Genomic DNA, 11832 nt, shown 5'->3' with positions numbered 1-11832 from the left:
CAATTCGGCACCGCTGGCTCCTAACAGCTTCCCTGCCTTCCTGCCTGCCTGATCACCCCTAACCACTTGCCTGCCTGCCTGATCACGCCTAACTGCCTCTGCCTCAGCCCCCGCCACCATGGCTTCATCCAGAAGGATGTCTGGAATGACGTCCAGAAGGTCGTTCGACAGTCCAGTCTAATTACCATATTATGCTTTTATTTTTTTATAAAAAATAGTTTGCCATTTTCTTGGGCCTCTGATTAGTTCATTGGGTCTTCTTCCGCCCAGCTCCCCACACTTTCCGCTCAGTACGTTTCTCTCAATAAGAAAGGGGCTGGGCAGAGACCTCACAAAAGAAGTTTCAGAAGCCTTTTACATTCCTGAGAGATCAGTTTATTTGTTTGTTCGTTTGGGGAACAAGAGCAAATGTGATGTTTGCTAGGGGAGGAAGGCATGCCCGTCAGCTCCTGGAAGGGTGACTTTGCTGCTCCCCTGGGTTTGGCTCGCCTGAGGAGTGAGAGAAATAGACAGCACTTGCAAGTGATCCATCCATGCCAGTCCCGGCTTCACCTCCCTCCCTCCTCTGAAGAAAAGACTGGATTGCCCAGCAGCCAAAACCATGCTGGCCGCTCCCACCCCCAGGTCTTCCTGTCCCTGTGAGCCCAGCCCAGTGCCATTCACAGGGTTCCCGGGGCTGGGCCTGCCTCCTAGGCAAAGAAGTGGGCAAAGTCAGGGGACAAGCTCTGGGGAACCCCTGAGCTCTTGTCTGCAGCTACCATCTGGGTCCCCTCATTGATTTCCACCACAAGCCGGCCTTCGGCCCCCACTCACCTGAGGCCCTGGCTTTCCGGAGAAGGACAAACAGGACTGAGAACACCAGGCCCTTGTTCAGGACAAATCCACAAGTCAGAACAATAGCCAGCACCTTTGGCTCAGAAAGGGCCAGGGCAGGCGGCAGGCCTGGAAGGTCAAGCACAAGCATTGGAGTCCTAGGTTTGACCCCCTTGAGCCCAAGAGGGTGGGTGTCTGCTGCATGTTCAGCTCCAAAGCTCAGCCTGCTCCCTGCCTCCTGGCCACCACAGCAGCCAAGCAGGGACTTTGAGGCTGGGCCTTACTTTCCCATAATCCTCTGCACTGGCTCTCACCCTAAAGCAGCGGTTCTCAACCTGTGGGTCGCAACCCCTTTGGCGGTCCAACGACCCTTTCACAGGGATTGCCTAAGACCATCCTGCATATCAGATATTTACATTATGATTCATAACAGTAGAACATTACAGTTATGAAGTAGCAACGAAAATATATTTATGGTTGGGGGTCCCCACAACATGAGGAACTGTGTTTAAAGGGCCAGAAGGTTGAGAACCACTATCCTACAGGGAGCCCCTAATATCTCCCTTCTGCATAGCTCCTGCCCACAGCTCCTGCGTCAATCACTCTGCACTGAGCCCTCACTCTCCCACTCAAGGCGCCAGGGAAAGCCCTTCATGCTCCCATTGCCTACAGAACAAAGTGCACAAGGCTGCAGGCGCCCAAGGCTCTGGCAGTCTGAATCCACCACCGGTCCTGCTTTAGCCTCACCATCTCCTCTCCACTCAGCCCAACTGTCTCCATGTGTCGCTGACACTCGGTGAGTGCATGTCCCCACCTGCTCCTGGTGGCGGCCACCCCTCTTCTGCATGTGTTACTCCTCTGCTACCTTCACAGTTTCTCCTCCTCTGGGTAGTGCTCTCTACACCCCTCCGGGCCCCATGGCCCAGCAGCTCTGTGCAGAGGATTTCTGTCCATCCCCTTCTTTTAACTCCAAGGAAGTTTGATCAAATCCATTCGCCCCTGGGCCACATTTTTAGGTGATGCTCTGTCATCAGGGGTAGAAACACCTTTGTAATCATAGCTCCCCACCCCAGCTCCTTTCCTCTGTGGCTGGTTGATGGGACTTGTGCTGCTTTGAGGCAGTCACATTCAAGGCTTGTGTGAGGGCTTCAGAAGAGAAATAGACCCGAACTTCCCCCCGCAGGCCTGCTCGCCCCCCAAGTGTCACTCCCTACCGACCTGCTCGCCCCCCAACTGCTGCCCCCCACACCAACCGCCGGCCTGTGGTGTCACCTCCTCTGGGGAGTCCTGCAGGCAAGTCTAATACCTCCTGGCCTCACCAGCAAACCTGGACCCCCTCCCTCTTCCAGGGCCTGGCCCCGTGCCCGACATGCAGTGGGCAATGAGCCCAGGCTTGGACTGAGAATGACGGAACAACTGATGTGTGTGGGCCAGGCCCCCAGCTGACCGAACAGCTGGGCAGGCTCACCAGCCGAGCGGGGGTCTTCGAAGGTTCTGTTTAACCCTTGACCATCACGGGGAAATGCAGGGGGGCTGTGCACCTCTGAAGCTTTCAGGAGGCATATGGGGGAGGGGCCCAGGGTTAGGAGGAGCCTCAAGCTTCCCACGCTGAGGCTGATGATCACTCATGTATCAGGGGGGGTGCAGGGTGGGACCCAGGCCCTCTGAGCCCTCGGCCCCTGCAGCTGCCAGCCTCACCCCAAATCCCACCTCTGCTCACTGTGTGTGTCCCCTGCCTGAGCCCAACACAGTGACCTGTGACCCGCCTCAAGCACAGCCCTTGGAAAGAAGGTTGGGATTGGGGTCAGGGGAGGGGTGCCCGGAATGGACCCATTAGCCAGGCTTGCCCAAGCCTGAGGCAGCTTGGTGATCGGTACGAGTCAGCGGGGAGCCCTGTGAGCAACAAGTGTTCAGAGAAGTGTGTGCGCTGGGGAAGGGAGAACCGAACTAAGATGGCAGTCTGAGTTCTGGCGCTGGTTCTGCCTGTAACCAGAGGTGACCTCGGGAAGGGGCCCAGGGTTCAGCCACGGGGGCTGGGGGACCTGATTAGGTCCTTTCCAGCATCAGCTTCCTGTGGTTCAGGGAACCTGAGAAGCACAGACAGAGGGAAGGACTCACCCCGAGATATCGCCAGACTGATGGTTCTGAGAATGTTGATCCGTGAAGATTCATGGAGCCCACACAAATACAAGCCGGAGTCCTTCTCTGCCAGCGCAGTCATGGTGACGGTGAAGTACCCCTGTCCGGGGTAATCCCTGATGACGAATCTCGGGTCTACATACTCCTGGCCAAGCCTGGGATTGTTGACTAATAATGTACAAGTTTCTCCTTCTATGATTCTGCACCAGGTTTTCGTCTTTGAACTATTCTGGGGTGGATAATCGCACCTTACGAAGACTTCTTCCCCTTCCAGTTTCTGCAGCAGCAGTGACTGCTGTTCCCAGGAGCCTGAGAATAAACCCTCAGGTCAGGGAGCCCCACTGGCTGCCACTGAGCTAAGAGGGGCCCCCTCCTCAGGAAGTCCTCTCTGCTCCACTCAGTGCCCCTCCCAACCCACCCCCTTCCCCTGCTCACCTGCCTCCAGCTGCCTCGCCAATCCTCCCCATGCCCCTCAGGCCACCTCACTAGCATCCCTCCTCCTCTTCCCCTGGCCTCTGCCCTCACCTGAGGCCAGGAGAACCAGCAGGACAAGGGGCAGCAGGTACGTGGCCTGCCAGGCCATGGCCTTCTGTCTGAGCTGGGGTGGCAGTGGCTGCCCTGAGGAGAGGGTGCCAGAGCTGGCGGGGTCAGCAGCTGCCCAGCCTGTCTGGGAAGAAGAGCTGTGGAAGGCAAAGACTGCAGGGGGGAGGGGGCAGGAAGGAGGGAGGCCTGGGCCTATGCAAGACCTGCCCCTGTCCCACTGCCTCTGGGCCTGGCTGGGGGCTCTCTGGGCCAAGGCTGCCCGCTGCTCCCTCCCCTGGGGTGTGGGGAAATGGGTGAAAGCCTGGAGGAAACGATGGTGAAATAAGAAGCCATTCCTCCACCCTCTTTCTCTCTGTCCCCACCTCACCTTTCTCCTGGCCACCAAGAACAGCAGGGCTGAGGGTGAGTGATGGAGGCAGGGGATCCTCTGGAGGCCCCAGTGCTCAGAGGCCTCCTGCCCAGGCTGCTGGGAATTGGGGCATCCTGTGGGGACTGGAGGGGCAGGAGGTGGGGAGTCATTTCTAGGGGAGGAGGTGCAGGGCAGCTCCCTGGCAAGAGTGGGAGAGCAAAGCAGACCTTGTGGGTGGGTGGGGGCCGGGCAGCCGGGAGATGGGTGTGGGAGGAGAGGAGAAGGGGGGGCAAAGGGGGTCTCTGCCCTCTGTGTCCCCAGCTCCCAGCCGCCACTATCATCACTCCTTAAGCCTTTGCTGAAAGACCATACTAACCAATCGCTTTTAGAAAATAATTTGTACTTTACATCCCTGTGACTAACAAGGCACCTCGCCAATAATATAGAAGTAACTGGGTGTGGTGCCAGGGGGGCACTGACATGCTGGGGGACCACTTTGTAAAGTATGTGACTGTCCACCTCTATGCCGTACACCTGAAAGCAGCACAAAATCACACAGAATGCAAACTGGAACTGAAAAATAAAAATCCTAATATATAAAAACCCTGGCTCCATCACAACTGGAGCTACAGGAAAACATTGTCACAGCTGCTTATAGTCATTAGACAGACAACCAGGTCAGAGAGCCCTGCACACGTGCAGTGTGGCCTGTGGGGCTGAGAGGGCCAGACTCCTGAGGCGGAGACTGGCACGGGGGTGTGGGAGGTGGGGGGGTTGGGGACACAGTGCTGGGACCAGGCAAGGGCGGGAGCAAGCCTCGGCCACCTGGAAGCTCGGACCCCCCTCTGAGGACAGGCTGCCCTTTAGGACCATAGTCTCCTGCCTCCCATTCAGGGGGGTGGGCTGCCCTGGGTGGGGTCACCTGGGGAGGGCCTTCCACCCTCCCTGCTCCCAGCACTGGGGCGAGTCCATCAGCCCTGCAGGAGGGGTGGGGTGGCTGAACCCCCACCGACTGCCTGACCCAGGGTGTGCAGCATATGCAAGAGCTGGGAGCCTCCGGCTTGCCAGCCTGCCTCAGAGTGGAAGGTGGCAGGCCCGCCTGCCGGCTTCCTCAGTTCAATCATCTGAACGTGCCAGTGGTGCCGGGGCTTCCTTGTCCATCCTTCCCCTGGCCACCACAGGTCACCCCCACAGGGTAACCCATCTCGCCCCTTGCTCAGGAAGCTCGATTCTCACTGCCTGCGGCAGCTGTGGCCTTGGGCTGCCTGACACCCACCCCTGCCTGCACCCCTGCCCTGGATCTGCTGGGACCTGGCCCCCTGGAGCTCAGGGACAAGGGTGGGAGAGGCAGATGGGAATGAGATGCTGGGACCTGGGGGAGCATGTCCCAGAGGCCTGGAGCTCCAATGAGGCCACCAGGCCCCTGGCAGCTGGGAACTCGGGGCCGGGTGTGAACCTCCAAGTCTAGGAGCTGTGTTCTTCCATGCCATGTGGTCGTTGGAAGCAGGCTCTACAGATGGGTAGCGTGCACGGGTCGGCCTGGTCCAGGAGCCCCTTATCCTGGGTCCCAGAAGCCGGTCCATCCTTGCTGCTTGACACAGTGGCTGCAGGGAAGAAACATCTGCACAGCATATGTTTCAAGGGACCTGGCGTATATGGCATACTGTTCTTAATATGTTTGCTCCCCTTCTTAACGCTTTGTGTTCTAACCAGGGTAACCTCTCCAAGAGAGGTTGTTTCCCCAGGTAGGGATTTTTCCCTGGAGTTAGGGATTAACAGGACTAAGGAAGGGAATAAATCAGTAAAACCCCTTAACTAAGTACCAGTAGGGTAGTTAATCACCTTAACTATGAACAATCAGGCTTCAGTTACATAATCTTTACTGAGGATAATCTCCTTCAGTTACTTCCTTGTCGCTTAATAGAACAGTAGAGTAGTGACCTTGCAATGGAGATAACAAACGCCCTAACCTTTGGAATAGAATAGATAGGATGAAAATCAAATGGTATAAATACAGATGTAACAGGAGAATAAAGACAGAACCTGGTGGGATTTGTGTGCGGCTCCTCTTTCAGACTTGAACCCTGAACCACGCAGAACGTCGGGGGAAAACATACTCGACAATAAGGAAACTACTAAACTTCCTGTGCAAGCGAAGTAGAATTTCATAAGAGCATAATGGATGGAGAAGAGAGCACCTATGGTGGCTGTGAAGGCCCTGATGCCATGTATGTCAAATTGATATCTTCAGATGGTCATGAATTTATTGTAAAAAGAGAACATGCATTTACATCAGGAACAATAAAAGCCATGTTGAGTGGCCCAGGTCAATTTGCTGAGAAGGAAACTAATGAAGTCAATTTTAGAGAGATCCCTTCACACGTGCTATCAAAAGTGTGCATGTATTTTACTTACAAGGCTCGCTACACTAACAGCTCCACGGAGATTCCTGAATTCCCAATTGCACCTGAAATTGCACTGGCACTGCTGATGGCTGTGAACTTCCTAGATTGTTAAATAAAATAAATTATAATAGACTGTTAAAAATAAAGAACCTGGTGGGAGAACCTGGCTGGAGAACCTGCCTATGCTGATCAACTGAACGCTGCCTCTGTGTCATTCCTTCTTCGCCAACTCTGTCCACACCTTTGGGAACCCCTGAACCTGCTGGGGCTGGACCCCAACACCTGGGCAAGCAGGGTCGGTGGCCACCCTGCCTGACACGAGGGCACACCCTGGCCTCTGCCTGGATCCTGCACCCGCCACCTGGGGACCATGTCCCCCTCTGCCCTCCCTTTCCCCTTACAATCGAGGACAAAACAGAGGAGTGGGGTCCAGGAGTCTTTGAAAACATAGAATATGACACACAATATTATAACTTGAAAAGAACTTGAGGGCCAGCAACCACAGCGCACGTGCTTAGTTGCATAAAGTTTGTGTTGTTTCATTTTATTCTGAAAAGGCTTGAGGTAGGAATGAGTGTCTCCTTTCACAGGAGAGGAAAACTGAGGCCCATGAGGGTTAGTGACTTGCACAGGGTCACACGGGACAGGTGGCAGCTCTTGTCCCTGGTCCCAGTCCTGAGCCCTGTGCAGCGCTCTCCACAGGACAGCCTGCCCTCCAAGGAGACAGGGCAGTCTGGCTGCTGTCAGGGTCCATGGAGGAGAGCTACTGGGGACCCGTTTTCCCCAGGGAGTTCAACTCCCTCCAAGTTGCATAGCAGCTGGTAGCCACACCTTCCTGGTGGGGAGGACAGATGGGAGAGAGAGAGAGAGAGAGAGAGAGAGAGAGAGAGAGAGAGAGAGTGTGTGTGTGTGTGTGTGTGTGTGTGTGAGCACCAGGCCAGCCAGTTCAAGTTGAGTCTCCCATCTGGCACCCTCTCCTGGACCCAGGGAAGAGGTGCCTCCTCCCCATGGTCCCATAGGATTACCCCAGTTCCTCTTTTCTCCCCATATCCATCTTGGAGTGGCCCTACTAAGGCCCTGACTGTGTTGGTCCCTGACCATGACCTTTGCTCTCCCACGTGGGAGGTTCCTGTCCCAGAGCCGAGTAGAGATGCCACATCTACACCCACGTGTTCTCTAGCCCGTCCAGGCTGCAGACCCCTCTTCAGGGGACAAATGCAGCCCAGATTCTACAGCCTTCCCTGCAGGAGGGGCCAGGCCACCCAGGCCAACTCCTGGGCTGCATCTGCCCCATTGGTCTCCTCAGTCCTGGGCTGTGGGAGCCCTGATCTGGCTCCCTGTGTCACAGTGGCTCCTCTCTCCCCAGGGGAAGACACCCTGGGAGGGGGGCAGGGGGGTGGTGATCCCCCCTCACTGAGCTGTGGCCTCCCATTCAGGGGACTCTGAAGGGCCTTAGTTCCCTCCAAGGCAGTGGTTCTCAACCAGTGTGTCTCGACACCTTTAGCGGTCGAACGACCTTTCACAGGGGTCGCCTAAGACCATCCTGCATATCAGATATTTACATTATGATTCATAAGAGTAGCAACATTACAGTTATGAAGTAGCAACGAAAATAATTTAATGGTTGGGTCACAAAATGAGGAACTGGATTTAAAGGGCCAGAAGGTTGAGAACCACTGCTCTAAGGGCTCAGACCTGCAGCCCAGGTAGGATGGGGGAGACAGTTCTGAGTTCAGCTTCTGCACTCCAGTCTGGGGTCAGGCTGGTCCTGCTGCTGAGGGGAGCTCTCAGCTGCCCCTCACACCTGTCCCAGGAAGGATAGCCAGCAGGTGGCCACGGTGAGAGGGTGGGCTCTGCTGGCTCCCAGAACTTGAGGGACCAGCAGCCTGGCCAGGGCACATGGGAGGTCAGTCGGAGGGTACGTGGCCGCAGGGCCGGGCTGGACAGCTCTGGGGCCCCTGCTGCCCATGCCTCTGGGACCCCCAGCTTTTAGTCACTTTCTCCTCCTCCGCCAGGACGGCGGCTGGGACCTGCTGCCTCTGGGACTTTCTTCCCCACGTTCATGAGAAGCTGGAGGGGAGCAGAGGGCAGCTGAGGACACAGGGTCCTGGTGGGGAGAGGGCAGCTGTCCACCCCACACCACTCCCCTCAGCTGGACGGCTGAGCATTTAGACTTCTTAAGAATACACATGAAATTTCTTATATGGAGTAAAGAAATGTTGAAATGAATTGCATGGGAGACTCACCAGTGTGGGGTTTTCATCCCTCCCACAATAGAGGAAGAAAGACAGAATTTGCATGTCTATCAATTACCTATGATTTGCGGAATCCTGTATAATAAAACCCTAATATGCAGATCACTGAAGAGTGGAAAGACCGGCAGAATGACTGGTTGCGATGATGCGCACTGTCCCCTGAGAGGGAGGTGACCTGTGGCAGCAATCAGGGAGCTGGGCTGGCCAGTGGGCAGCCCAGGCCACCAGCCTAGGTGGGTGCCAGTGGGGGGCCTCCCCATCACACCACTCATGGGTCGCCCCACAGATTGCCCTGATTGCTGACCAGGCCTAGGGACCTTACCCTCTATATTGGGGACTGTCTCTTAGATCTAAAAATTCAAACCTGGCAAAGCTTCTCTCACACTGAAGAAACAGGATGATGCAGTGATGACATGCATGGACTCTGGCTTGCACATTTTGTGGTCAGCCCTGATTCTGACCCTTATAACTGTGTGACAAAGCCAATTACTTAACTTCTCTTGCTCCAGTTTTCCACCCATAAGATGGGAAAAATGGCACTACTGCCTCAGAACGATCATGTTATGTACTGCTTTTTATAATCAGGGCTAAAAAATGTAGCTGCCCATACAACAGCAAGATGCCTTACACCTGCATGAAAAGTATGGTCACAGGTGCATGCAACTTCCCGGATTGCAAGAGGGATGTCCGACTCCGGTTTAGGCCTGACATCCCCCATGGGCTCCCAGATTGATAGTTGAGCAGGTCGGGCTGAGGGACCCCTTGCCTCCCGTGCATGAATTTCACCCACTGGGCCTCTGGTTATAAAATAGTTGTCATTGAATCAGAATCAAAGAACCAGGAAGAATGTGCTAGAGACGATACAGTTTTCCATGGGAGTGCACATTTTTTATGGAAAAGTGTGGCTTTGAGAGTCATTCCCTGAAGGTCAGAGGGAAATACCTATAAAATAAAGCACATGAATCACTTCTATGTGTTTTCAAGGACCCGCACAAATGTAAATACATGTATGGAAAGTAGATTGAAAGGACATATGCATTAACTATATTAAGAGGATACCGATGGGCATCGGGTAGGAAGTGCAGCGAGGGGATGGAGGTGGAAAAAAATAAATTCCATAAAACCAGACCAACGGTGAAGTGAGTCCTTGGCTGACTGTGTGCATGGACTGGGATGCTGATAGCGGGGAGGCTGTGCACGTGTGGGGACAGGGCCATATGGGAACTGTACTGTGTCTTTAATTTTGCTGGGAACCTAAAACTGCTCTAAAAAATAGTCAATTTTTTAAAATGACCCAGAAAATGAAACCTACATTTTATTAACCAAAGTCACCACAATAAATTTAATTTAAAAATAAAATGTTTTTTAAAAGACCATGAGAGTGATGGGTTTGCCAGTGGCTTCACCGGAGGGCCAGAGACGCCCCAGCAGAGCAGGTCTGAACAGCAGCGAGGGAACAAGCACAGGTTCATTTGGATGATTCATTGAGTCCCAGTTGTTGTATTTAATTTTTATAAAAGCCTAGAGACCCAGTATATGAAATTCGTGGGGGCGTTGGGGGGTAGTCATTCAGCCTGGCCTGCACCCTCTCGCAATCCGGGACATCTCTCTCACAATCCGGGACCGCTGGCTCCTAACCGCTTGCCTGCCTGTCTGCCTGCCTGATCGCCCCTAACCACTCTGCCTGCCTGTCTGATTGCACCTAACCACTTGCCTGGCCTGCCTGATCACCCCTAACTGCCTCTGCCTCTGCCCCTGCCGCAATGGTTTCGTCCAGAAGGATGTCCGGAATGACGTCCAGAAGATTGTAAGGCTGTCTGGTCTAATTAGCATATTATGCTTTTATTTTTTTATAAAAGACTAGAGGCCCAGTGCACAAAAATTTGTGCACTCGGGGGGGAGGGGGGCCCTCAGCCCGGCCTGTGCCTTCTCGCAGTCTGGGACCCCTCGGGAGATAACAACCTGCTGGCTTAGGCCTGCTCCCGGGTGGCAGAGGGCAGGCCCAATCCCTAGGTGCAGCCCCTGGTCGGGCTCAGAGCAGGGCTGATTGGGGAGTTGGGGCGCTGCCCCCTGTCATGCACAGAGCAGGGCAGATTGGGAGGTTGTTATGCCACCCTCAGTCACGCTCAGGGTAGGGCTGATTGGGGGGTTGGGGCACCACCCCCTATCACACTCAAGGCAGGGTTGATGGGGAGGTTGCGGCGACATCCCCTGTCACGCACAGAGCAGGGACCATCAGGGGGTTGGGCGCTGCCCCCTGTCATACACAGAGCAGGGCCCATCAGGGGGTTGGGGAGCTCCCCCCTGTTATGCACAGAGCAGAGCCAATCAGGGGGTTGAGGAGCTCCTCCCTGTCACGCACAGAACAGGGTCCATCAGGGGGTTGGGGAGCTCCCCCCTGTCACGCACAGAGTAGGGCCAATCAGGGGGTTTGGGGCGCCTCCACTGTCACACTCAGGGCAGGGCCGATGGGGAGGTTGTGGCTCTACCCTGTCACACACAGAGCAGGGCCTGTGGGGGGGGGGGGGTGGGGGTTGGGGCACTGCACCCTGTCACACACAGAGCCACAGTGCGATCAGGGGGTTTGGGCTCTGCACCCTGTCACGCTGATCCGGTGCCAGGAGGCCTCACGGCTCCGCTGATCCCAGTGCTGGGAGGCATATTACCCTTTTACTATATAGGATAGAGGCCTGGTGCACAGGTGGGGGCCGGCTGGTTTGCCCTGAAGGGTGTCCTGGATCAGGGTGGGGGTCCCCACTCGGGTGCCTGGCCAGTCTGGGTGAGGGGCTGAGGGCTGTTTGCAGCTGGTCACACACCCTTCAAGGTAGGGGTCCCCACTGGGGTGCCTGGCCAGTCTGGCTGAGGGGCTGAGGGCTGCTTTCAGGCTGGTGGTTGTTGATTGAAGCTCCCAACTGCTCCTTTTTTTTTTTATTATTCTGGGCCAGCTTTAGCTCTGGTTCTAGCTCTGAGAGCAGGTATCTGGTTTGTTTCGGTTCTATAATCGAAACAATGTATAACTCCAGCTCTGAGATCTTCTGGGGTTTTGTTTAGCTTCTATATTTGTTAGAATGTTTCAAACTGCCAGCTCAGAAGCCGGCAAGTCAGGTGGGGATGTTGGAGTCCGCAGCAAGCAAGCCTCATGTTAGCTTCCAGCTGCCTGGCTGCCGGCCGCCATCTTGGCTGACAGTTAATTTGCATATACTCACTGATTAGCCAATGAAAAGGGTAGCGGTTGTACACTAATTACCATGTTTCTCTTTTATTAGTGTAGACTAGAGGCCCAGTGCACAAAAATTTGTGCACTTGGGGGGGGAAGGGGGGTCCCTCA

The 11832-nt window shown here is 55.0% G+C and overlaps 1 protein-coding gene and 1 pseudogene across 2 annotated transcripts in view; one reads left to right on the top strand and one right to left on the bottom strand.

The window, feature by feature from the left end:
• Positions 1-408: 408 nt before the first annotated feature.
• Positions 409-11832, bottom strand: part of LOC111823015 (triggering receptor expressed on myeloid cells 1-like) — a 23628-nt gene continuing 12204 nt past the window's right edge. The window contains exon 4 of the mRNA XM_023746636.1: positions 409-489. Within this exon, the coding sequence (XP_023602404.1) occupies positions 443-489 (47 nt within the window). The 3' untranslated portion in view covers positions 409-442. The remainder of the gene's footprint in view (positions 490-11832) is intronic.
• LOC102436744 lies at positions 5978-6382 on the top strand (annotated as a pseudogene). Its single transcript, XR_001345972.2, has one exon. The product of XR_001345972.2 is annotated as an elongin-C pseudogene (transcript).

The sequence above is a fragment of the Myotis lucifugus genome, unplaced genomic scaffold (assembly GCF_000147115.1).
Source record: "Myotis lucifugus unplaced genomic scaffold, Myoluc2.0 scaffold_714, whole genome shotgun sequence".
Classification (NCBI taxonomy): domain Eukaryota; kingdom Metazoa; phylum Chordata; class Mammalia; order Chiroptera; family Vespertilionidae; genus Myotis; species Myotis lucifugus.
This window is presented reverse-complemented; position numbering and strand designations above follow the sequence as displayed.